Source organism: Stylophora pistillata, chromosome 12 (assembly GCF_964205215.1).
Source record: "Stylophora pistillata chromosome 12, jaStyPist1.2, whole genome shotgun sequence".
Classification (NCBI taxonomy): Eukaryota; Metazoa; Cnidaria; class Anthozoa; order Scleractinia; family Pocilloporidae; genus Stylophora; species Stylophora pistillata.
Window position 1 is genome coordinate 20,134,315 of NC_142530.1, and position 25,882 is coordinate 20,160,196.

The 25,882-nt window shown below is 37.5% G+C and overlaps 3 protein-coding genes and 1 pseudogene across 5 annotated transcripts; 3 read left to right on the top strand and 1 right to left on the bottom strand.

The window, feature by feature from the left end:
• Window positions 1-3,318: 3,318 nt before the first annotated feature.
• LOC111327507 (synaptosomal-associated protein 47) lies at window positions 3,319-6,114 on the bottom strand. 2 transcript variants are annotated; one of them, XM_022931708.2, is made up of 3 exons: window positions 5,670-6,114; window positions 4,607-5,211; window positions 3,319-4,120 (listed from the first exon to the last, which is right to left on the bottom strand). In XM_022931708.2, the coding sequence occupies exons 1-3, from the start codon at window positions 5,972-5,974 to the stop codon at window positions 3,882-3,884; spliced, it is 1,149 nt and encodes a 382-aa protein (XP_022787443.2). In that variant the 5' UTR covers window positions 5,975-6,114; the 3' UTR covers window positions 3,319-3,881. The 2 variants fall into 2 exon arrangements, with proteins under 2 accessions (XP_022787443.2, XP_022787442.2); XM_022931707.2 differs by having other exon boundaries at window positions 3,319-4,123.
• Window positions 6,115-6,116: 2 nt separating this feature from the next.
• Window positions 6,117-12,758, top strand: LOC111327505 (SH3 domain-binding protein 5-like). The gene is made up of 7 exons (XM_022931705.2): window positions 6,117-6,292; window positions 6,374-6,436; window positions 7,553-7,681; window positions 8,413-8,580; window positions 9,354-9,484; window positions 9,977-10,019; window positions 11,249-12,758. The coding sequence occupies exons 1-7, from the start codon at window positions 6,212-6,214 to the stop codon at window positions 12,308-12,310; spliced, it is 1,677 nt and encodes a 558-aa protein (XP_022787440.2). The 5' UTR covers window positions 6,117-6,211; the 3' UTR covers window positions 12,311-12,758.
• A 151-nt stretch (window positions 12,759-12,909) lies between these two features.
• Window positions 12,910-17,901, top strand: LOC111327506 (uncharacterized; annotated as a pseudogene). The gene is made up of 2 exons (XR_015993880.1): window positions 12,910-16,118; window positions 16,852-17,901. The product of XR_015993880.1 is annotated as an uncharacterized LOC111327506 (transcript).
• Window positions 17,902-20,269: 2,368 nt separating this feature from the next.
• Window positions 20,270-25,808, top strand: LOC111327516 (uncharacterized). Its single transcript, XM_022931725.2, has 4 exons — window positions 20,270-20,797; window positions 22,263-22,524; window positions 22,850-23,017; window positions 23,277-25,808. The coding sequence occupies exons 1-4, from the start codon at window positions 20,390-20,392 to the stop codon at window positions 23,540-23,542; spliced, it is 1,104 nt and encodes a 367-aa protein (XP_022787460.2). The 5' UTR covers window positions 20,270-20,389; the 3' UTR covers window positions 23,543-25,808.
• The last annotated feature ends 74 nt before the right edge of the window (window positions 25,809-25,882 follow it).

Genomic DNA, 25,882 nt, shown 5'->3' on the forward strand with positions numbered 1-25,882 from the left:
ACTCAGAGAAAATTACTTTTAAATAGAATAAAATCTTAAAAACAATTGTAAGCTGGAGTAGACAATCTGTTGGAATTGTTAGAATAAACAGAAAGGAAAGGTCGGTGTCTAAATTTGGCGAATAAATTTAGATTATTAACACTGATTGCCAACAGTGCCCTCGAAACTTATGCTGAAGTTTTGGTGATCGATAAAGCACGGCTTGGGATCACCCGTTATGTATTAAGTCATAATCGATGGTAACTGAAACTTTTGAGCGATGTCACTGGAACTGAAATTCTAAATGTCAGTAACGTGGCTGGTTTGCAATCTACCAATTATTCATTTGCTATTGATTTTCCATCATTACAACACACGATAAAAAAAAAAAAATTATAAAAAAAAAAAAACTATTGAGTGATCAAGTTGTAGAGGTACCAAGTTCTTGGGCCAAATACGGAATATTCCAGCTCTTTTAGTGACATCAGATACATGTATTGCTTTTTTAAAGTACTAATTTTGATGGTTTCTTGTTGATCCAAATTGTTTATTAACTTTTCTTTGGTTGTTTTAACCACTTAAGAAGAAAATACGGAAATTAAAATTTCCCTATCAATTAAATTTTCTATGTATACTTGATTTTAATCAAGATTTTTGACAGATTCAAGTGTTACTCTTGATAGGAATTACACAAATCCCCCAACCCCCACCCCTCCCCCCCCCAAAATAGATCTTTTCCAGCTTCTGTAGCCTGGATGTTTCCAAATTTTCAAAAACATTGAAAAGGAAAGACTACAGGATTTTAAAAAGCTTCTTGAGCCTGGATGTTGCCTAATTTCTAAATTCTTATCAATGATTGCTAACTGTTCCCTCTTTGTTAACCTTTAACTCCTATGACTGACCAAGACACGACTTCTTCTTACAATATCAGTCTTGGGTTTCATGTACTGATTAAACTCTTGGGTGGGTTGCATTGATTGGTTTTCACTTTGCCTTTTCTAGAATTACATTTGACTGTATTATTATTGTTTTATGTTTTACGATAGGCTGTTAGACTGTTTCTCCATTATTTCATTGCAATTGCTATATTTTCAAACAGAGAAAGTTCTGGCTAAAGGAAATGAATGTTTTGCAAATTAATGTTAGAGGTTTCCATAAAAATTCTTGTGTTGTTACAAAGCCATAAATTGATTTCTAAAATCCCAAAACCTTGCGTAAAAGAGAGTGAATAGTTAATTGGGTTAATTAATCAGCCGGCTAATACATTTCTTGTTCTCTTAATTCATGGAGAAACCTCTAAATATTTTCATGGTATGCAATTGATCAGTCATGGAAAGGAATGGTAGAAACGTAAGATAGTATGGTTATAAGAAGATATTTTACAAAACCAGTCCGGTAAATATGGTTTGGCATACCAGTTTATTCCTTTCAATTGGTAGTTTCCTGAGACAGTTTTCACTCAAAATGTGAGATTTTTCCTGCCATTTTCAGATAATAATGGAGAATTAGATCTAATTGCTTTCAATTATTTTAGCTTTTTCTTGTACTTGACTCAAAATATAGTATATTCTCCTGTTGCTAATAGAATGAAAGCTATTTTTCCTTTGGTTAGGCACCTAATTTTATGGAGGAGAATTTGAGCTTTGTATTAGCGATCACTTACTAGGTGTTCAATGTTACATGTAGATAAGTTGCTTAGTATGGCTAGAATCATATACCTATTTGAATATCTTGTTGGCAGTGTGAATAACATAACTAAGACAATGGGGAAAAACTTTTTAACAAAATTTTTAAAGTTGTCAAATATTGAACAGTTTAATTCTTATCAATATTACTTAATAATTGAATACTCATTTACTAGGTTATTTTTACAAGTATGATTAAAATTTATTCTAAAATATTGCATTTGTTTTTGATGATTTCTTTAGTTTTTCTTACTAAAGAGTATTTTTGTATTTAGTAAAGTTTTGCACTGCAGTTTTCTTGATGTTTTATTGCATCTACAGAAGTTCAGTAGTTTTAATTAGGAGAATTCTTGGGTCATATTTTTATTACGTGTAACTGCAGTGCTTTAAAACTGTAAAGTAATTTAGATTGGTTAACAGATAATTTTATTTGGATTTGGGTTTAAACTCACATATTTCCAATTTTTATGCAACATTTTGTAGCTTGTCAACAGATTCTAAACACAACATGGATTCTAGATTCAATGCATTTAAGTAGGGTAGATTGTGCATAAAAGCTAACTCGGTTTATGGTAAATTTAAAGGACTGGTGAATAATTTGTTTGATTTTATTCAATGTAACAATGCTTAAAAACTCTAGACTATAATGTAGAGTGGGTGAATAGGTTTACAGATGTTTGGATGTGGGTTTTAAAACTTACACATTGCCAATTTTTTGCAACATTTTGAAAGTTGTGAACACGCAAATTTGAAGTTTTTACACAGGACACAGATTTTAGATTCAATGTGTTTCATAGTGTAGATTGTAGACTGGGATTTAATTCAATTTGTGGTAAATTTAAATATTTGTCAATTATTTCTTTCACTTTATTTAGTTTAAGAATACTTTATAACTAATTAGACTATAACGTAGAGGGGGTGAATAGGTTTGAAGATATTTGAGTTTGGGTTTGAAAATTCACATGCTGAAGATTTTTCCAGAATGCTGTGTTGATGGTCATTCCAACAGATTTTAAAGATAACAGTTTATCACAGATCACCTGTTTGTTAGCAATGAATTCCAGATTCGTTTCTTTTTAGTGTGGATTGTAAATGACACAGATTTAGTCTCCAGTTTACACTAGTCTGTTCATTGATATAATTTTGTTGACTCAGTTTTTTCCAGTTTGCAGAAAACAACATTTCCAACTTAAAGATGTTACTAGCAAAGCAGTTCAGTTTGTAATTAGCCAGAAGCCTACTTTCACAAGTACCGACATGGACAGAAAACTTTGGTATAAATCTTAATACAGTAGGAGAAGGAAAAAGAGACATACTCAAATTGTACACTGCTGGAAATTTCACAGCTCTGACATTTGTTTTTATTAGAAAATTAGATGAACAGGTTTGGCAAAAAATGTGGCTGAATTTTGGTGTTGCATACCACTATTCACCCCCTCCCTGCCCCCCCCCCCCCACCTTAGTGAGGTTTGGTAATTCCTGTATTAATGTAAATGTATAACCAACAGTGAAATAAACATTGCCCAAGTGTGATTTTGATTCAATCCTGCTGGTAACCTTTTTTCTTGATTCATTGTTTTACTTAAATTCATGTATTTGAGGACAATTTTATCTTTGGTGATGAACCACAAGAGGTAAACAGCAGGAATATTCCTCAGCAAGTGAGTCTATCGAATGTCAATCAGTACTTGAATGTTTATCAACATGAAAAAGAAACAATCTTGACTTAACTTTTTCCCTTGTGCTCCTGCTGGCACATTAGAACTGGCAGCCAGATTCTCAAATAGTAGAAATGCACAGAAAGTCAGTGTGCAAAAACTTGAGACAAAATTTAATAGTATACATATTCTCCTCAGTGTAGTCTTTACATTCATGATGGTACTGACAAGGAGAATTTGTTTAATGATCAAGAGCTTCATTAGTTTATCATTTCTCATATTCTCATCACTAACTGTTTGATTTGTTTGTGATTCTTTGGAGAGAAATAAGACGCTTACTCTCCGGGAGTTAATCTTTTTTGCTACACAGTTACGGTATCTCTTTTGGAGTGTTCTGTCTAGTCAAGCCAATAGTTATTTTAAACTCTTATTCTATGAAAAGGCAACACTAAAGAGCTCTAAAATTGTCTCCAAATTTTTTTTCGGATTATTTTAATTTATACAATGTGACAAGTAGGGTCCCTCAAAGAGCCTGCTTTTTTTAAAGTTACTTTCCAAATTAAGTGAGTTCATTGATTTTGTGCACATCAGTTCTGATTCTCTCATTGGCTTTGTCAACTGAATCAGACAGAAGGTCCAGCTGTTGGAGTTGTCTGTCTTGTTCCTCTTGTATGCCCAGAGCCAGAGACCTCATGTCCTGTAGGACTCGGCCCATCTCTGCTGCCTCAGCATCAGTAACCATCTTGGAATCTTTTTCCCTGGTTTGAACTCCAATTGAGTCTTCCTCACTCTTGTCACCTTCTGAGAAACATATTGGGTTGTTAGAAACTTGTCATAATAAAAAAGGATTTGGTAATTTTTGAACAGTGTTTCTCATATCATTCAGGTTCGTACACTTAACCATAAGACTTGTTTGGGCCTCGCATCAAACTTTTAGGGAAAGAGGTCACAACTGGACAAGGAATTGTCTTCATAGGAGATCTACTCCTCTATTTTTTTCAGCATAATAATCACACTATTGAATTGTAATCAAAGATCACCACTCAAAAGAAGCCTAATGAATAAGGATATATTAAAGGGACAAAAGGATCATTCAATCACTTACAGCCAAAATGTGAACACCAGATTTGAAATTTGCACGACATGAGGAATCTACGACAGACATTTGATGTCCTGGCTGAAAGTAGCTGAAGCTCTTCATGGTGGAAACTTGCTGGAAAGGATATTCACCCATAATTGATGTAGCACTGAGAGAAAGCTCAACACTGCAATGACTGCACATACCTTGCAAATAAAACATCTCTGAATCTAGGTCCTGATCACCAGCGTCATCAGGAGGTTCATCGTAATTTATTTCTCCTGGAAAAACAACCTGGAGAGTTTGTAGAATATGAACCAAGCGAGCTGCTGTTAGATGCACAGAGCTATCAGCTTTTCCTATTGACTGCTGCAATATTGTCATTTCCCAAGGGGTATGAACACTCACTTCTGTAATTTCCTTCACAGTAAAGGAAATATCAAGACTCCATCCAACATCAAAAATCTCCAGGGATTTATTTGACAGCATTAAAGTACCAGGAAAATGTTTCTCTTTATGGGTCCTTGCATACACTATAGGGTATTCTGTCTTTTCTATGGGCATGTTGTCCTCTGGGACATCTATATGTACTTGAGGAGTTTCCAGATTCCACTTGCTAAGCCATGAATCTAGATTGTAAATTAAAGTTTCGGCAACACCAAGATCATTATGAATCTTGTTCATGTTTGCACAGGCAGAGTCTATCTGTTGTCCCTGTCTCTGTATTGTCCTACCAGTTGATGTCAGAGTGTTTTGAGCATCATGCAAGATATTGAGAAGTTCTGAATTGCAAGGTGTATCAGTGGTAGAGCTAGAGTTAAAGGAAAGATATGGAATTTAAACTAAAAAATGTATTTTGGTTACATTATTTAAACACGATCGAGTAATTTATTTTTGAGGTTTGTATCTATCCTTAACCCAATAAACCCAAAGCATGATCAGCATCCACGCTAACTTCACCACACAGTAACAATGCTGATTCACTCATTTTCAATGATAGTAAGAAGAAAGGAAATGATCGCCAACCTAAGAAGCCTTTATCGTTGAACAAATTCTCCTTGTCAGCGCCAAAGGGGAAGTAAAGAGAAGAGAATGGAGAATAAGGATATTGATGTTAGGGGCGTAGAGGGCTAAAAGACATCTTTCCCAACACCCTGCTCTTCCTATAGCTTTTTTTCTTCCCCTATTCGCCCTGGGACGTGTACAGAGTTATCATTAAGGTCGTTGCCAACTGCCATGATATCTCAACACAACATAAAAACGTTTTACCTTGCAAAAAGCCTTTCCTTCCAAAAATGTTCGATCATGTTGAAAACGTGACCACGATCAAACAACGACGAAAACCAGTATTTGTCTGTCCGCACGCGGATTGTGATGGCTGCGAAAAACACTGATGTTGTTTCCTTCTTCAGCTTGAAAAAGTTTTCGTAGTAGATTCGAAAATCGAGGCAATCTGTTCCCTCTTTGTCTTCGATAAAACGTATGCATCGTGTGTAAATAATAAGGTGACCATAAACCCACGTTCTGGTGCTGTTACAGTAGTAGGACGCTTTCCATTCACTGACTTTTCCCATGCTAAGTTTCCTGCTTATCCCGATTATCCCAGGAAAACTGAGGAAAACTGTTGTGTTGATGTCGTGTTATGATTAGGGAATCAAAACAATTAGGTCAGCGGCGCAAACGTTTCGTACAATCCGAAAAAATCCGACGGTATTCCGAGGTTTGACGAAGTACATGGGCATGTCTCTGAGTTGAACCAATCTCTTTTTTACTCTGGAGTCCACCGGTATTTTACGCGTAAATACCTCAACATGGCCGAAAGAAACCCGTGCGGTGGGGAAGACTTAACAGACGAGGACGAGGAAGAAGAAGAGCTGGATCCTCGCGTGCAGGTATGAAATGATACAGCAATACAAATGAAAGTTGATAGTATTTTCAACTTGCGGTGATTTGCGTGTTGGTTCCTTTTGTAGGACGAGCTGGAGAAATTGAACGCCGCAGCTATCTCGATAAATCATATAGAAGCAGAACTTGATGTAAGTTTGAACACTACGTATACGACTCATGTAAATTGATAGATGTCTTTGTTACTGTAAGCTATGGTTAGTGACAAACCATTCATTTCCGCACGATAATACAACTTTGTGTACTTTGTTAATCCATGCTGTATTCGCTTTACAGTATTTGTATTTTTAAAGTTTTCTTAATCGGGAGTCGTTTATTTAAAGCCCATGTTTTACATTGTTCATGTTAAATTTTCACCTGTTCTTATCGTAAGTATTAATAAGGATCTCTACAAAGATTTTTGCACAAATTAAACCGAGCTCATTGGATGGGCCAATGGTTATCAATAGGGGGTAGTGTGGGAGTCTACATTAATTAGACAGAAGTGGGACGGTAAACCAGGGATTTTGAATGCTTGTTTTGACCAATTCAAAATGTCAAGCCAAGATATCTGGGGGATTTTTCATTTTTCTGCTTTTTTTTTTTTCCAGAGAAATGTAATATAGACATTTTCATGTAATTTGAAAATATTATCCAAGATGATTGCTCAGAAACTTAACGTGAATGTTTTGAAAAGCGGCTGGTCTTAACAGATGTTTTATAGCTTTTACTTCTTCAGTTTGATCTTTTGTATACTGCAATTAAATGTACATTTCTGCAACTTCTAAGCAATTGTTACACTAGAAATAACTCAGGATAAAATGTGATAAACAGAGAAATATTCAAACACTTTCCTTCTCCATGATAATTACGCTGTGTACATGGTTTTATTTTATTATTTTTTGTGCATCTTGGTAAGCTCTGCTCTGCCTTTGCACTTAATTCTGGATCTTACCTTTCTTTCCTCAGTATCCACACCATCTATACCCATTTCCTTTTAAAATTCGAATTGATCAAAATATAAAATGAACTGACTATCCCCTAATTGGGCATCTCAGGGTCATTGTAGCATAATCAAACATATATTCTAAATGTGCTGTTCTCAACCAATTGATAGTTAACATATATTAGCCAAGAATAAAAACTAAATGAGTCAGACCAGTTAGTTATTTACTAAATGAAGCCAGGGAGTAGAACCTTCTGCAACTAAGCATAAATCTGGCCAAATGAATCAGAGTTAAATCTTTAGTTTCCTTTATACCCTTTAGGAGGCTAGGGCAGTTTTCCGGCAAACCATGGCTGCAGCAACATACCATCTAAACGACCAAGCGAAAAAACTAGGGAAGTGTATTGAAAAGGCAAGACCTTTCTATGATGTGCTCAGAGAGATGCGCAAGGTATGAGAATGCAGAACTCTTTGATATAGGGAGATACTGTTGTCTACAAATTTGTCAATACAGACTTCAACTTCTTTTTTTTAGTTTACCAGTTGGTGGAAATATAGTTATTTGTGTCTGGGGAGTGATCTCAAACCCTTTGTAGACATCTGTCTTCAGTGTTGTCAGCCAAAATCAGGTTGCTTTTTGGTGGAATCCTTAATACCAAAGCACTGGGTTCTTAAAAGCCAAGAGATAGAAAATTTATTTGACCTCAAAGCAAATATACCTATTGGAGTAAAGTGCAGTAAAAGTATGGGAGAATACAAATAACCAATTGCTGTGCTAAGCTCTGACTGTTTTGGTCGCATGGTGAGCAGTAAAACATCTTGACAACTAAATTTGTTAGAAAAGTTGATGATTTGGCAACCTTTTTTATTGGTGATCCATGGTTGTAACCTTTGTATTACTGATTATTTATGGTTGAAACCAGTTTAAAACCTCTCAACTCCCTCAAGTGATCAAGAAAAAAAATTCTCCTTACAATATCAATACAATTATCAAGCATACAAGTGATGAGAAGAGAGAAAAATTATCAATTAGGGGATTATTAGTTGATTCAATACTAAATTCTTCAAACTCACTTCATAAGAATTATATGGAAGACAGTGAGAAGAATTGTTCATGAGACTATGGAAGTGGAATGACTAATGTTACTAAAGGTAAGTAAATTGTATTTCTTTTATCATAAGGCTCACTCTCAGCTACAAAAGGCAACTCTTCAGTATGAAAAAGCAAGTAGCAGGCATGTATGTGCACGGAAGACAGTGCATGAGGCTGAACAGAGGGTATTTTGCGGTGGAGAGAAGAGAGCATTTGATGCAGCATTGCAAGAAATTCTCAACCAGGCCACAATTGAGGTAAAAATTCATTAAAGTTGCAAATAACTGTCTGTCATCTAACAATTTCTCATTAGAACTATTACGTTGGAGGATATCTTGACAGCAGTTAAAGATTACAGTGTATATCTGGAAAAAGTTTAAGCCCATAACTAGTAAAGCTATGGGTTTTTGCTAAAGGTTACTTGAAAAGAAACCATAAGTCTAATTACCTCTCTGTTCTTTAAAGAAGCTCAGGGGGCATAGTTTGACATGTTTCTTAGAAAAGATATTTGTGACTTTTGCATTACATTTAAAGCTAGATCATAAGCAATGCCCTTTTTGGGGGAAGGCAAAGGGAATTCTCCTGCTATATTTAGATCATTCATTAAAATTACACTTATTTAAGTGTTTTTCAATGAAGTCTTGTTTTAAAAAATGACTTCAAAGCATAAGGTCTGTTTCCATGGAAAATTTATGGAAAAATTCACATTTATAAATTGATCTCAGGTATGCATGCAGGATTTGTATTATTAAAACTGCTAAGGAAGTTATTCTCTGGGGCAACCAGTTACATTACATCACCTCAGCAAATTGTCACACTTTAAATTTGTCTCCATGATCCCTTTTACTGAAAAGTTATTGTGAAATTTAGAAAGGACCATCTGAAACTGATGCTGTTGGTACAAATGATGCTGGTTACATCTATCACAGCCATCTGAAAGGAAGGACCTTTTCATCAGTTACACTGTGCAGCTAAAATTTCAACTTCTGTTCTGTCTTCTCATTTAAGTCATTTGTTTTTTGTTTCACAGGTCAATGAGGCTGAAAATCAAAAAAAGGAGAGTTGGGTGACTCATCAGAAAATGTACAAGTCCTACCAGGAAGTGGATCAAAAAGCCAGGACTATGCAGAGCAAACTGAAAAAATTTATTGAGAAAGCCAAGTAAACTATTATACCTCACTACTGATAACCTAAGCTCTAATTCCAAAAGCCAGGATTATGCAGAGCAAACTGAAAAAATTTATTGAGAAAGCCAAGTAAACTATTATACCTCACTACTGTTAACCTAAGCTCTAATTCCAAAATTTCAAGTGTTATTAGAAGTGTTATTATGTTCTCAACAGTTCTCAACAATTTCAAAAAGCCATAAACTTCCTTTAGCCAAGCTTCCTGTACAGGGCTATGTCTAATGTTCTGTAAAATTATATATGCATTCTCTCAGTATATGCAGTATGCTTGTCACACATGGACCTGGTAAATGACTTTGTTTACCAACAAGTTCTCTTAAGCTCAGTGCTGGATCATCAAACTGTTCAGTTCCTGGCAAGAGGCTCAGACTCTTTGTTTGCTCCACACTTGTGACAAAAGAGATTGATGACAAAATGCAAAATTTTCTGTCTTTCTCATCCTCTGTTACCCTTTCCTACTTTGTAGGCCCTATTTTACTCAAAAAGTGTCCTTTGATCGTCATTTATGGGTAGGTATATAAAATATTTTTAATTGCTTTGTTACATGGAATTTTTGTGAAAGGGGTTCAGACCTGCAGATCTACAGGTCCACTAATTCTATTGAGGAGACACAAGACATCAAGCAATGTCTTTATACAATTGTGACGATCACAAAGCAGTTGTTTGCTCCTTCCTGGTAATTGTTAGCAGTCACCTTCCTTCAAGGTAAAAGTGAACAGTAGCATCCATGTTTGGCTGTTGGTAACCTCTCAGCCAACTGTTTTCAGACATGATACCTGTAGACACATTACATTATTATTAGACTGAGAACTGCTCTTCACTTTTTAATTACCAACATCTGTGCTGTAATTTCTGGACGAAGTAGAAATTTCATGCAAATTTGCATAGAATTTGGTTTTACTAAAGGAAAACTTCCTCTCTGGATACCTTTGTCTGTTCTCATGACTTGTGTGCTGACTGATACGATAATGATGATTAACATTTCAAGGAAAAACTACATGCACATTGTTGATAACTTGGGTGAGAAAATAAGACAGAGTAAGAATGAAATTCATCTCACAACAATTGAAATGACTCACTAGACGAAATATGCATGAGTAAAGGATTTAAAGTGCATTTCATGCTTTCAGTCTAAAATAATAACTATAGCAAAACTCATCATCAAAAGCAGAGCGTAATTAGCCCTGAACCAAGGTCATAAGCTTCTTTCAAAAGTTAATTGCTTGATATAACACCAAATCCTTTGGAGCACTTTGCTATAAAATGTATGAAAAAAAGAAGAGAGAACTGCTTAGAAATTCTTCACATGGGAGTACAATTTTCTTATTCTCCCATACATGTTTATTATTCTACTTTGGTATGAATCCACCAGTAGTCTATCACAAATGCTGCAATCTCATCGGTGCTGCTTGATCTCTATTTTGTGTTAGATACCCAGTATTGAGTAGGGTGAGTCGCTCAACAGTGTGGGGTCGTTAACAAATTAATTCATGAGCCTGTCTTCTTGTTAAGTTTTGAACCAATAGTATATTTATTCTAAAATAAGTCGGTAATACGCGCTTTATTTCTATGTGCGATGGTTCATTCGAGATTCTCCTTCATCTGACACGATAGGAATATAGAACTTAATAATCTATACTTATGAAGCATAACTCTAGCCTATACAATCCCGAATAGTTACTCTCTTGAGACAAGTTTTCTCTTCAGCCTTTATATATGATTACTGATTGTCTTTCAGCAATTAAAACTGAGAGTGGACTGGATACAGAAGGGCCTCGGTGAAGCAAAAGTCAACTACTCCAAGTGCCTAAGATCCTTGGAGGTCATCAGCGACGACATCCATCAGAAAAGAAAACACAAGAAAACGCTCCCCTTGTTGGCCAATCTGCAAGAAAGGGAAGCGGGTGTTGGGGCAGATTCTGAAGACGAAGCGTCTTTGGAACAAAGCCAACTCGATCTCGACCTTGATTGTAATTCAAGTCTCAGCGAACTGGATGGAATTGCTGCCGAGAACCTGCCTGATTTGCCGACTTTGACTGGCAGGGTGCTTACTGATGCAAAGGAGCCTTCTGGTGTAAACGCGTCCACTGAAGGTGCAGCTGTAGAACGAGGAAATGTGGACCTTGGGTCGATATCAAGGGAAGCTCTGGAAAGGAGTGTATCAGGGGCTGAGAGCAACGAAAGCGTCGATTCTGATTCGCTGGCGAGTTTAGCGAGGTCTGGCTCTTTCAAACGAGAGGTTTATGGCTGTGAACAGGACGAGGACGAAGTAGAAGAGTGTAATATTGCTAGTAAAGAGTCACCAAGGGAAGAATACGAAGAAACTACAGAATTGACCGAGAAACTCGACAGGAATATTACACTAACATCTGAAAGTGACTGGTCTGAAAGTATTAGTGATACACCTGTGGGTGACAGCTCAAGTGTGCAACAAGAAAAAAGCACACAAGGGTCGAATTTCTCAGAAGAAATTCTAGTTCAAGAACAGACGGAGACTAAAAATCTTGATGCAATAGATAGTTGTGTTGCTTCCATACAGGAAGCAGCTGTGGAAGGAACTCGGAAACGTGATTCCGAAGCATCGTTCGATGTTGACAATACAGACGATAAACATGGTTTAAGCAGCGAGTGCGAATCATCGCCAGCAAATGATGATGCTGTCGAAGTGAATTTAAAAGATGCACCAACTGTGTTATCGTCAGAGGTACTTGCTGGGAATGGTGCTGACCAATGTGAGCCTCAGAAAGATCCAGCTGAAGCCACTTCAGAGCAATCCTCCGATAATGGCGAGTGGATTTAGCTGGAAAGCTCGAACATGTGACTTTTTAATGATCACAAAAATGATTCTAACTTGTTCATACCGGTTGCCAAGGGATCTCTTCTGGAAATCATAGAAACCCGGCCATTTTGTACTAGTATAACAGAACGATGGAAATCAGAAAGCCTCCATACTCCTTAACTCATGGTTAAGTGTTGTAGTTTAGAGAACCTTTTGTATCAGTGACGCAAACGACATCACATACATAGATAAGGACCATATCACGAACTGAAAATTATGATGGATAGTGCGTTTCTCCTTTTGCAGATCTGTGTATTTTTTTCAAAAATAATTCATACCTTTTTTCGTAAGTTTTCATGATCAGTTGTAAGGGGGGATTTATGGCTTTTATAATACATATCAAAACAATATTTATAGGATGGGGATTTCTAAAAATCAAATGAAATACATAATATATTACGAATATGCACTTGTTTTGTACGCATTGTTTGGCGACACAATAGCCTAATCTGCACTTTGTCACTCCTTCCGTTAAATTTCACCGTGACTTTTCTCGAGCTCTCGGCGGAGCGCAGTATTGCGTGACCTAGGTGATAAGGCAAGGTGGAGGACAAAATTGTCGTGGCGGGGAGGGGAGAGGGGGAGGGAGTTTTTGGTTGACTGTTTTCTACCGTGGCTACCCAAATGTATGCCGTTTGAAGTGGCTAAACTATTGTACTCCCGGAAAAAAAAGAATTGCTCATTTCAGATTTAGCCGACGATGCGCGGTGACGTAGGAATCTAACACTGCACTTTGTCAAAGTCATCCAACTGAATAAATTTGAACTGTGCATCTAGATTGAGCGGTTATGTTTACGTTCGTGGATTGGAAAATGTAGATAAATTTTTCGGTGAATGTGAATACATACAAAGTTCTTCAGTTAAGTACCATTTCTCCAAAGGCATCAGTCAGTCCATCGACAATTTTCCGGTGTATTTGACAGATGTCGAGACAGCAGTCATCTCCGGCCCCATCAAAGTAACACGGAGTGCTTTACGTATTGTGTCATGGTAGATTGAGCAAAATCACGAACGGACTGAACTTAATTGATGTGGACTGGCCAAACTAAATACTTAAAATAAACAAACTAAATGCATGATCAGTAAGTATCATTTGTCAAAAGGTGGATTAGGAATTTTTTCTTATTTCATTGATAAAAAGAAAAAAAAACCTTGAACTTTGAGACCTAAATAGCTGCTATGCTCTGGGTGTTATTTCTATATGTTGGTGGACTAATTAAAAGATGACTTTTCGACTACGAGCAGTCCTCCTTTAAAGTAAAGTCCATCGCACGCGAGGAAAAAGAATCGTTGGAAAAAAAATATTGATATGCTGGCACAACTCGCGAAACTTTTCTTGCGCCTCGCCTCCAGAGTTCCGAACAGCGCAATTCTCTTCACTGATTTTTCTTGCCTCTTGCGACCGACTTCGTCGAAAAGCGGGGACTGCTTGAAGTCTTGTTTTACGTTAAATCATGCAATGCCAACTCCAACGACCACCACATATCGTATAATTAATTACTCGTTGTTTATTGATACTAGCTCGTAGCCACTGAAGCAATTATATTATTCGATCTGAAACAGAGCAATACAAATCATCGTTACGCAACTTACTTATGATTTCTAAACCCAATGATTTCACTGAAAAATACCTCAAGAAGAAACTACTACGATGCGTTACTCACTTCTGTGGCTGTTAGTAACTTAGAACGGGTTACCCTTAAACTGGTTAACTTGGCTCTCTTTTCCTGCTGAGTGATACCGGTTAGCAAATTGCTTCTGATTGAAACCCGAACACATGTAAAAGCACAAGTCTAGTAATCTCAAATGTCAATCAGTGTCCCTTATCTTTAACTAAATCAATGTTTGTAACCATGAGATCATTTCCGGTTCCGTCAATGAAACAGTCTCATGACTTCATTAGATCAGTTAACACCGTTATGTGGCTCAGGATCATCTTTCCGTGGTACAAGAGATGGATGCAGGGATATTCAACCTCGTCTTACGCTTTACTAAACTTTTTTCAAAAGCGCACACTAACATCAGCGTGATTTAAGGACGGTCCTTAAAGCTCATTCCAAATTAATTTTGTCAAGTCCAGTCCTGTCAGGCCAATCCTTTTGTTAATCTTCTAGTAAACTGTAGACATAACTGATCTGGGCACTCCCAACAGAGGAAAATATAATCGAGAGGGGAAGATACGACTCAATTTCACCGATTTCGTTCTTAATCTCTTCTTTATGTCTTCGATTGTAACAGCCGTTTTTAAAGCCACTATCGGCTTGCTCATGAACAAAGGCAGAGATAAGGTAGCGGAGATTCTGAAAGATGGTGACGTTACAGATAGAAAATTCCACTCCTTTATCGTCCGTGAATTAGACGACATCAAATCAAAGTTAGATGGATTATCAAGGAAAGATTTAGGAGCGAGTATCAGCTTCTTCGAGGAAGGAATCGCATTGTTGTACGAAGTGTTTGACAAGGCAAGGTTCACTAGCGAGTGTGTCGATGGTGGGGTGACAGCACATGCAGGGGGCTTGTGATGAAGCACTTTCTCTCGTTGAAGGAATCAGTAGGTTAGAACTTACTGGGCTGGATGAATCAGCTTCCAGAAAGCTTTCCAGTGCAAGGGAAAGATTCAAAGATGCTCGAAGGAAAGCAACTGAAGCTTTCAAAAATGAAAGCCTTGATATATCTGACCGCATTCTCGCTATGCACTATAGAGTTATGGCCACGATCTTGCAGACGGTAGACAATCCCGCTGATGCAGTGGCACCATGTAGAGTGTGTGTAAAGGAACTAAACTGTCTGCCAGCAGTACAGAATAGTTTCAGAATTCAACTCAAGACAGGCATTCAGGCAGTAAGAAGCTTGTTTAATCAAGAGGAGAGAAGGAAAATCATTTCTGGTGTCTGTCACGTGAATCGAGTCATCTACGATGTCACGCTAACAGTCGGTAAAGACGAAAACTTCTTGATGTGGCCTCATGTTACTGAATGCAATAAAGTTGATCCACTTCGTGACGAAAGAGTTCTTAAAGTATTATTACATCAGGGAATGGAGCACTGTTCTCTACTTCGTTCCTTTGGTCAGGAGGTTACACTACTTAGCTATGGTAAGCTGAAACGGCCGATGTGTATCACCACGAACTCTAAAGGAGACTTCATTATCGGAGAACCCGACGGCACGTGCTTAAAGGTATTTGACAGCAGCGGCAAAGGTCCACGCCAATTCAATCTTACTTCCGGTGACGTAAATACAAAGTTATCTATTTATGATGTGGCCACAGACATGAAGGACAGCCTCTTTGTGCTGACTAGATTTCTGAAGTCTGAGTCTGAAGAGTGTTTCTGGGTTTTTGTGATTCCTGATCTCACGCACGTTTTTAGGCGTTACAGGTTTCTTCTGAGAAAAAGTGACCAGGACGATGGGTACCAACGACTGTCAGTCAATGGTACACAGGGTATACTGACACTGAGAGCCAAGAGGTCAGTGGAGGAATACAATGTTGATAATGGAGAGTTTGTGCGTAGTTTTGGAGAAGGAATAATGAAGGGTGCATGTGATATCACTGTTGCAAATGATGACCAGGTTTTAGTACTGGACAGAGATGATTTCTCTGTTCATGTATTCAGTAGACAAGGTGATCATCTTAACAAGTTTAAACTGCATGGGGCAAATGGTTACAATCATCCCAAAATTGCATTTCACTTGGCAGGTGGACATGTTGTGGTGGCTGATAGTGGGAAGGAAAGCTACCTCTTACATGTGGAATTATTCACCAAAGATGGTGAGTTGTTGCATAGTGCTCAAATCCGTTATAAAGAGATAACACCCTTTTGCTGGTGTTGCAGTAACTCCTGAGGGCCGAATTGCTCTCCTTGCAGGTGATGAAGTGCTCATTTACACATCACCTGATGCTGTCGTTTCTCACCTTTTTTGAGTCATCATTTAAAAGTCAGCCATAATGCATCAATCAAGTTGTAGCTTCAAAATCCACACCCTTCCCTGGGCAAACCCCTGAGCATTTTGAAGATTGGTTCCTTTAAATTACTGCCCCCCTCCCCCACTGTTAAGGCCAAAACATTTAGCAAAGTCACATATTAATTAGGTTTTGGTCCTGCTGTCTGGGTTTTTTGCTTGTAAACATCATTCTATTATATGAAAATTTTCTTTCAAAGTTATTAGCTCCTAATTAAAAGTAGTTTGACTTCCCTACCTTACCCAGGCAAGATTCAATTTTCCCACTCCCTGAGAGGCCTTTTGTGTTGAATGTGTGTAGATTGCTTGGGGGGGGGGGGAGGGGGTGATATTAAAGCTTTGAATTGATTGGCACATGATGCCATCATTAGTTAAGATGCAATGAAATTTGTAGGTTTTTTCTTTATTTTGAAGAACTTTTACATTGGGCTTCTTGCTAAACCTTCACCTTGAGCTTGATTGAGCAATTAAAAAATTCTCAGACATTACACTCAGTACAAAGGTAAGGTTACTGCATAACCCCTTTCTTCTTATGTTTACAGTTTATTGATGAGAGAAAACAGTGACAGAAACATAGGTTATATATTTGTCTTGTGTTTTATATGGTTTATATTTTAAAACAAATTTTATTTGGAAAGACTTTTACATCATTCCATATCGTGCATATTAGTCACAAAATAAAGAAAATTCCAGTTCCAAATTGTGCATAGAATTCTAAAAACAAATTATAAGCTGTTTCTAGTCTCATATGGTCTTTCTTATGCATTTTTTGTAAAAGTAATGATGAATCCCTCAGGCATTTGTTTGTACAGTGCATCTTAATATCCAAATTCTGGGATTAATTGTGAATTGGAGCTCACTTGTATGCTTGAATCGGATAGTTTTAATGATGAAATATTTTATTTGGAATTCCAGCCTTTGGGATGTCAAAGCAGGTATACCTGGTAGCTAATTTTGAAAACCATAATCCTGATAGGTACTAAGCAAACCATTTATTAAAGCTAGAAGACTTTGTTGAAAGCAGCATTTAGTGCTTTTTAAAGCAAAATGAAACATATGAAATCCCTTGAGAATCAAATAGCCATCAAAAGGGCTGAAATAGATATCTTTTATGAAAAAGGAAAAACATAAATATTTGATCAGCACTCAACAGTTGCATTTTGCAAATATGTTTAACAACTAATAGTGAACTTGCTGTTACCAGTGAAAGTAATATTATAGTGTTTGATTGATATTAGCATTGTAAATAGTTAAAATAATTTCTTAGTAAGCAACTCATTGTAAGAACAATTGTAATGTATTTGAAGGCAGTGTGGCTGAGTGGTCAGCGTGTTGGACTCGCAATCCACCGCTCCCAGGTTCGAGTCCCGCCCTAACCACTACCTGGATTTGTTTCACGGTAGCTCCAAGTTCAAATCCTCGGCCATGCTTGTAAATAGCCAACTGGTTTGCCTTCACCCAGATGGGATTCTTATTAATATTATATTGAATTTGAATTATTTGTTTCAGTTGTTTGGTGGAAAACCTGTAAACTAGCTTTCAGCTAAGTGTTTCTCCATGTTAAATAAAGATTATTATAATGTATTGTGCAATACCTGTGTATTTGTATTTTGAAATGAAGAAGGTAGTAATAGGTTACAATGACATCCTTTTTAGAACTTCTAGGTCTAAAGAATACCACAGGATTAAAACATGATTGATCAGTTAGTGCAAATTTAGTGGTATAAATACAGACATTTTTGTTTGATAAGCAAATTCTTTCAAAAACAGCAACTATGATCTTTGATTGTCATGATTGATGATGGATGCAAAAAAAGTGCACTCTGTAATAGTTGATTTTTAACTCTAGGACATTGATAAATAATTTTAACTGTTAACAGGTTAGGTAAATAATTCTGTAAATAAGTTCCACATTTCTTATTTTTAAAGCTTTTACCCTGTGTCCCTCAATCAGTGCTATGCGCTAGGTTTTCACGACACATAAATAAAGTTCACTACTACTACTACTACTACTACTACTACTACTACTACTACTACTACTACTACTACTACTACTACTACTACTACTACTACTACTACTACTACTACTACTACTACTACTACTACTACTACTACTGCTACTGTTACGTGCACGAATGACCAACAAATGTCCGCTAACAAAGCATATATGAAAATAGACTCCCGAGTACGATATATGGCACGCAACAAAAATGTAACAACAAGCAGTTACCCATTTTAACTATTATTTAATTAGTTTTACACTGTTTAATCTACTTAGGTTAGAGATTAAGTCAAGCAGTTCATAAAGCAGGCTTACAATCCTTCATGCCGCGTAAGTGTTCGTCGTCTTGATCAACTTCCAATTCCAACATCCGCCGACTGAAGACCACAGCGCTTGGCTCTCTTGATTTATCGCATTCTTTCCTTGCACACAAATTCTTCCGAAGGACTTCATAGTGAACTCTATATTTTTATCTCCTTCCCCTCTCGGCTATCGTCTTTTTCTTCTCTTTCCTGTCTCCGGATATCGAAAGGTCAAAAGGTCATAGCCTCGTCACAACATCGCTTCCACAACTTCAGTCAGCAAGCCACGAGGGTAAGCCCTCGGGCAAATCTCCTTTGTACTTCTCACAAGCCAGCTTTTATACATTTAATTTAGTTATCTAGAATGTTCTATTACTATTTATGGCGTATTACAAGTTGTACTATTTTTGGAAACTGCTGAGTCACATGAAAGAAGTTTCAGGAATATTATAGATTATAGATAATTCTAGAAAAGTGTGGGATTGCGTGACAGAATCAGTAAAAATAATTCGATCCTCGTAACACTACTACTACAACTAATACTACTACTACTACTACTACTACTACTACTACTACTACTACTACTGTTGCTGCTACTACTACTACCACTACTACTACTACTACTACTACTACTGCTACTACTACGACTACGACTACGACTACTGCTACTACTACTTTTGTCTCTAAAGCTCTCTTGCTTTTTAAGTAACCATATTTTACTGCATGAAATAATTTGAGTATATCAACAAAGTTGAAATGGTAAATTGGCCACCGTTACGATTATAAAAGTTGACGTTTCGAGCGTTAGCCCTTCGTCGGAGCGAATAGAGGAATTGTGAGTGGTGTGTGCTTTTAAAGGCAGAAAAAGGAGCTACGTGATTAGTGGGAACATGGCAACGAGAAAAACACGAATAAATTAGTGGAATGAAAAGCGTTCGTTGATACCTGTGGGATTTAGACTGCCGGTTTGAAAGATGAGCTTTTGTTCAAGAGTTTTCCGGCTTTCCGTGCTACCTAAGTGTAAGGAAAGACCGCAGATTGCCGTGTGTTGCTTAGAATGATTAGGTAAATTAATATGTCTAGCGACTGGTTTCGATGTGTCCTTGTCATTCCTCTCCACGTTGATATACTCAAATTATAGATTTAGTATAATTTTCAATTTATTAAAAATTTGAACCCTAGGACTTTTTATACCGACATCTTCCCAGAAATTTAATACGCAAGATTAAATAATAATAGTTATTGTTGTTGAAAATCCTTTTTTTTTTAATTGCCAATTTTACTTGGTTTTTGACAGAAGAAAAAATATTAAAAGAACTTGCGTTATTTACAGGCGGGACGCTGATACAAAATTTTTCATTTGTCAGAACGATGGGCACGCCCATGGTGTATTAGAAAGGAAAAGACCTGTTCTCCTCGTGAGTGTTGCAAAAAGTTTTCTAGGCACTGAATATATCATTCTTAGTAGTCACTTCATTCCATCTTGACATGGGGCATAATTAGCAGAGAAGTTACCTAAACCTTCTGAAAAATTTGCAGCTCTAGGTTTTTACTTTACGGTTAAATTTACTGATTCAATTGTTGAAATAGAAACTAAACGCATGCACCGGCCTTGGAGTGAACGAGGCACTCGTGGATGTGCCCGTGAACAACTCGTGCTGAATTAGTTACCAGTTGCTAACGGTCAAACTTTCATGACCGAAAAGGCGGAAGTACATTTAGTAAGATTTCGCTTTAATTTGACATTCGATTCCACGCTAAACCTCGATTGAAAAGATGACGATGAAAGATTCTGAACTCGCGACTGAGTTGGAAGCTAAGACGGATTCGATTATTTTTTCTCTCATGGATGAGATGAAGCAGCTGAGTCTTCAAGAAGGAAAATCCTACACAACGGCATCGAGCCTGGACGATATGAAAACCGCTTTGGATTTTTATGACAACATCATTGAGCAGTTTTGGAAAATCGCTGAGAATATCGCAAAGACCTCCGCAGTGGAAGAGGAGCATGCTGGTACAGTTTTTATGGGAAGCTCCGGAGATGGAACATATCTACCTGAGGTGTCAGACACTTTTGACATGTACGTGATGGAGGAGGATTCCCAGTACGAATTGCAAGAAGATCTGGAGGCTGTTGATCCAGATTTTGTCAGCAAAAACCCTGGTTCAACTCATCTGCTCAAGGTTTGTGACAAAATGATTCATAGCGTTCCAGTAGTAATATGTCTATGTTACGTGTCGAGTATATAGTTTTTTGTTAAAATATACTACTGATAGAAACTAAGCGATTCACGATGAAACTGATAAAGAAAAAATATCGCAAGAAGTTGATTAAGTAAAGGAATTTTTAATTCTTCAATAAACTGGCTTATAACGTGAGCTTTCTCTTGGTTTGCGAACATACATACATCCACTTTATTTCAGCTCGTTGATGGTTAAAACTGGTGCTTGTGGAGTTGTCCATCTAAGTCTAAAGTACAATTACACATAATAAAATAATAAGTTTACAATATTTACTGTTGTAACTTCCTCAAGGCTGAGTGCTAAAAGTCCTGAAAATATATAAAATCGTTATTGCTTAAGTTGACAGTTGAGGCAGATGTTGCTTTAAAATGGAAATCTCTTAGTGCTTTGTATTTTACTTAGTTTGGATTCCAAAGACCAACGTTCAGCGTGAGTTATGTCCGGATGCCTGGATGCAATTGCATCCCAGAGGATGGCGCCCCTGTAACTGACAGACTGTTCTAGATAATGAGATTGAAACCCAGGAATAACAATATTTTCTGATCTTCTTAACGAGTACACGGTGTTTCTGACAATGCTGTCATTTAGGCCTAGTTTATACGTCGCGCTGTAGTCGAATTTAATTCAGACGAATTTAATTTAAGGTCCCACAAGCAATTAAATTCGACGATAGCGCAACGTCTAAAATGAATTAAATTCGTCTGGTAAATTAAATTCGTCCTTGGCGTTTTATCCGTCTTGGTAAGACGGATAAAATATCGATGACGCGTCTTCAGTTTTAACGTCGCACTAGCGTCGCGTCGAACTGAAATGCATACATTTTCTTGATGTATTTCAACCGAGCCATGTTTGTTTGAAAATGACACCTCTGACCAGAGGCACTGCATTTGGGAAGAGAATTAAATTCGATCGTATTGATTTCGACGCATGAAACCACGCCAAGAGTTACGTCGACGGAATGACGAATTTGATGGAATTAAATTCGTCTGAATTAAATTCGACTGTAGCGCGACGTATAAACTAGGCCTTAGTGGTACAGGTAGCCTCTCGTTGTAAGAATTATGCATCAGCTTGAATAGTTTGATCTTATAAATGTAAGCTAAAGAATGTTGGCTAAGAAATGTTTGCTAAGTTAGAATGTTAGCTAGTGCGAACGTTGTGAGCCTGGAAAATTAAGTTTTTTTATTCGTTGTGAAACATTTTCCAGAACGTATTTTATTTACTGAGAAAATACGTTGCTTACAAGTTGGAATAATGTGTAATTCAATAACGACAAGAGCAGTTTTCCCACGAAATATTTTTCTATGGTGTCATCGTTTATAGAATACAGCAGGGCCCGAGATCCCTATTTATTAAAGCTTTCTACGAAACGAAATCTTTGCTAACGTAATGTGTTCACCGGAAGGTACTTCCGACAGAAAAGCCTGGGTACTATCTTCTAACTTGGTCCGAGTACGGCCTGGTATTAAAGCGGCGATGGGAGGAGAAGCACTCTTCCGGACAGGCCAGTGGTGGTGCCACTAAGGTAACTACAGGTCCAACGCCGATATTTGAGAGGCTAATTGAATATTCTGAAGAAATCGAGCACGAAGGAGGGAAGATCCATATAATTTCACCATACAAGATTCGTCAGTCGAAGCTGAGGAAACCGCCGACCAGCATTCAAGGTAAGAACCACTATAGTAGATCGCTTCCCGTTAAATAACTACGGCGCTTATATAATTTCTCGCGAACATGTTCTTAATAAAAATATGATGGCTTGTTATTTTGGTTTTATTCATCTTTTTTTTTGTGGTTTAATTTTGATGGTCATTTGAAACATGGAAAGTGGAAATAAAATGGGATCTTTAAAGTTTCATGCAGGGGAGGTGGAACCGAAACAAATATGTTATTGGTGAACGTAAGGGGGAGGGGAGGCTCAGGTTTAGAAAACTGTGTCACTTATCTGACCTCAGGCGATTCTCAACTGCTTATGATTCCTATTAATCTCAGGCTGGCCTGTGTGGTTCAGAATGCAGGACCACAATTCACCTGCTGTAACTCTTCTCACCGAAGAAGACAAGGGCATGGGAAAGAAGAAAATCCAAGTGACTGACCTTGTCCTTGGGGTACGCACGACAATGTCTTGTTTACAAGAAAAGTGGATCAACGATAAACAAGGTATTGATAATGATGATAATGAGGATAACGAAATTGATAATGACGAGGACGAGGACAGTGATAACTTGTCAGTCATTAATATTTTACTGAAATAAGAGTGGAGTAGAAAATATTGTGAGATTAAATTTCTCTTCCAGATCGATGATTTAACAATTTAGGTCTAACGTTTTCTTACATGCAGTATTTGTGAATGGATGGACATCTTCACTCCATATGGCGACTATAATGATATTCTTACATCTGGTCTTAAAAAAATTAGGTTCCAGTAAATGGCTCAAGGATGATATGCTGAAGAAGCTCCGTGACTTCAAATGTTCGGTCGTAGCCAAGTCTTGGGATTCGCAGGAGGAAAACCTGTCAGTCTGGAGAATCTCCTTCTCTGGACCGGAGAGAGAATGTGTCAGCAGTCTTCCCCCGGAGCCGAAGATCTGCTTGATAATCATGAAGGCGATTCGCCGAAAGTTCTTGAGCAAACCAAAGGGATTAATCAGCTACCACATGAAGACGGTCTTGTTTTACTCTTAGGACAAAGTTGGGAGCGATTGGAAGAGATCGGATCGAGCTGAAAACATTCTAAGATTGTTGGCAGCGGTCGCGGAAGCTCTAAAGTCGCGTTCACTTCCGTTGTACTTCGAGCCCAGGCTCAACACACTGGAAAGCATGGAAGCAGAGACTGCGGCCGAGCTGGAAAATAAAGTTCAAGAGATTCTAAGCGCGCCACGAATTCTACTGGAGGGTTGTCTTTTTCAATCCATGGATGAAGATCACAAGAAGGAAAATTTTCAGAAAGGCGAGGAGGTGGATCCCGTGTGGTTTGACGAAAAGCCACCCGAGCCAAGCATGTTCGGTGAGGAAGACTTCTGAGAATGAGACTGCTTTTAAGAAATAGAGCAAGAGCTTTTTGAAAAGGACTCAACAAGGATGATTTTTGTTAAACTGATTTGAACAAAGCATTCTAAGAATAATTTGATAGCACTGCAATATTTACCACGAGCACTTTCCACAGGAAGACTTACCCTGTAGGCTCAATTATATGAATATGATAAATAATTTCTGAGAGGCGAATGAATGGTAATTAACTCTTAATTCGTAAAATTGATGTGATTGATATGTACCTATAGCTAGAACTATTAAAAGTGTCAGACACAATATCACCGCTGACCGCTTTCACCCCTTAGAGTGACTGGCGTCTAATTTCTCCTTACATTACCACCCCTGATCACGAATCACACATCAAGAACAGGAGAACGAAGGAAATGATCACCGATTAGACGACCTCTTGATTGTTAAACAAATTCTCCTTGGCAGCATCCTTGGAAATGTATTGAGAACAGTATGGAGAATATGCATACTGATGTCAGGTCGTAATGGCCGGGTTAACAGAAAAATATCCCCTCAAATACGTCATGCTCTTTTATAATTTAGCGTAAAGTTTTAAGTCCAAGCTTATCATTTGAAAACAGTGTCGGTCCCAGTCCATCCTCAATTATGCTAGGTGCCGTTGTTGCGAGGCTTAATTCAAGAACTTTCGCGGAAAAGTGAAACAGGGAAATAAAAAACAGACTTCTGTCGGCTTATTTAACTGCTTAAAGTGGATTCCTTTTTATGCTGAATCATATGTAAATCGATGCACTTTAACCTACAAAAGGCTGAATGGCGATACCCCTGAATATGTAAATGATTTACTTAGCAGGAACTCTGACACACATTATATAGATCAAGCCGTTTCTGTAATCTTAACTTAAGTTGCCCTCGATATAAGAAAAGTAAGGAAGGAGGTCGAACGTTTGCTGTGAGAGCAACAAAGGAATGGAACAAACTAAGTGTGGACCTCAAACGGAGTACTAGTGTCAAAAACTTTAAGCGTTCCCTTTTTAAAATAGTTCTAAATAATCAAATTCTTACGCAATTATTCATGTAAATTTTAAAATTTGCAAATAACCACATTTTATAATCTTATTTTGCGATGTTCAAAGGCTTATATACTATTTTAATTACTATTAATATTATTACAACTATTGCTATTAGTTTGTGTCTTTTTTTAGGGCCATTAGGTTATCAGTTGTATTACTGTCAAATGTTGCCCTCATTAAATTAAGTCCTACTTACTTGTTAGGGACCTTAAGCAAACCAGGACGGCAACGAGGACATGGAAAAACAAAAGATCTAATCGGCAGAACAATAGCTCAGCACGTGCGTTTTAAAACTAAGTACATTTCGTAGCCGTCCTTTGCGAAACAACGACGTGAAATCACCAAAATTTGCGTCGTCTGCGAACCGAAACCGCGACGGCAAATCATTTCATTTTCATTTGGAACTCAACGCTACCTTTATACGTTATGTTGAGGTTGAGCTGTGGCACCGTAGGAGACGGTAAACACATGCAGCCATTTTCGAAATTCTAATTTAAAGTAGAAATTCATTTTTTAATCGACGTCTTCCTTGGTGTCGCCTTCCTGACTGCTTAAGGTCCGTATTTACTTACTTACTACCATCCTAATTATCCATGTTAATTTTTACAATATGGTATATTATCCTCTTTCTTGAGGATACCCATTTCAGTGCAAAATTTCTTTACAGAGGGGTTTGTTGAATTCCTAAATGTAATATCCTAAAACAATCAATCGTCTCCATTAAAAACGTAGTTTCGTAGTGCGTGTTGACTCGCGTGACGCCCGTGGATATGGGTAAGGATAACACGCACTTACCATTACAGAGCAGATTTTTCGTTTTTACACAATTGGTAATGTAATTAAATGCGTCAGTTTGAGTTAAATTCATGAGAAAGGTATTGTTTCTTATCAGTTTCGTTGGCTTCAGATGCATAACAGATTGCCAATTTCAAGCATTCTGCCTCTGAGACAA

Bases quoted from the DNA above. Each gene is read 5' to 3' on its own strand.
- LOC111327507 (XM_022931707.2), bottom strand. From the start codon at position 5,974: ATGGGAAAAGTCAGTGAATGGAAAGCGTCCTACTACTGTAACAGCACC. The intron at 5,212-5,669 runs GTAAAACGTTTT...CTTTAACTCTAG, and splicing joins AAGGAAAGGCTTTTTGCAAG to CTCTACCACTGATACACCTT. The intron at 4,124-4,606 runs GTATGTGCAGTC...TATGTTTCTCAG, and splicing joins AGAGATGTTTTATTTGCAAG to AAGGTGACAAGAGTGAGGAA.
- LOC111327516 (XM_022931725.2), top strand. From the start codon at position 20,390: ATGACGATGAAAGATTCTGAACTCGCGACTGAGTTGGAAGCTAAGACG. The intron at 20,798-22,262 runs GTTTGTGACAAA...GTTCACCGGAAG, and splicing joins GTTCAACTCATCTGCTCAAG to GTACTTCCGACAGAAAAGCC. The intron at 23,018-23,276 runs GTATTGATAATG...TAAAAAAATTAG, and splicing joins GTGGATCAACGATAAACAAG to GTTCCAGTAAATGGCTCAAG.
- LOC111327505 (XM_022931705.2), top strand. From the start codon at position 6,212: ATGGCCGAAAGAAACCCGTGCGGTGGGGAAGACTTAACAGACGAGGAC. The intron at 6,293-6,373 runs GTATGAAATGAT...TTCCTTTTGTAG, and splicing joins AGCTGGATCCTCGCGTGCAG to GACGAGCTGGAGAAATTGAA. The intron at 6,437-7,552 runs GTAAGTTTGAAC...TATACCCTTTAG, and splicing joins ATATAGAAGCAGAACTTGAT to GAGGCTAGGGCAGTTTTCCG.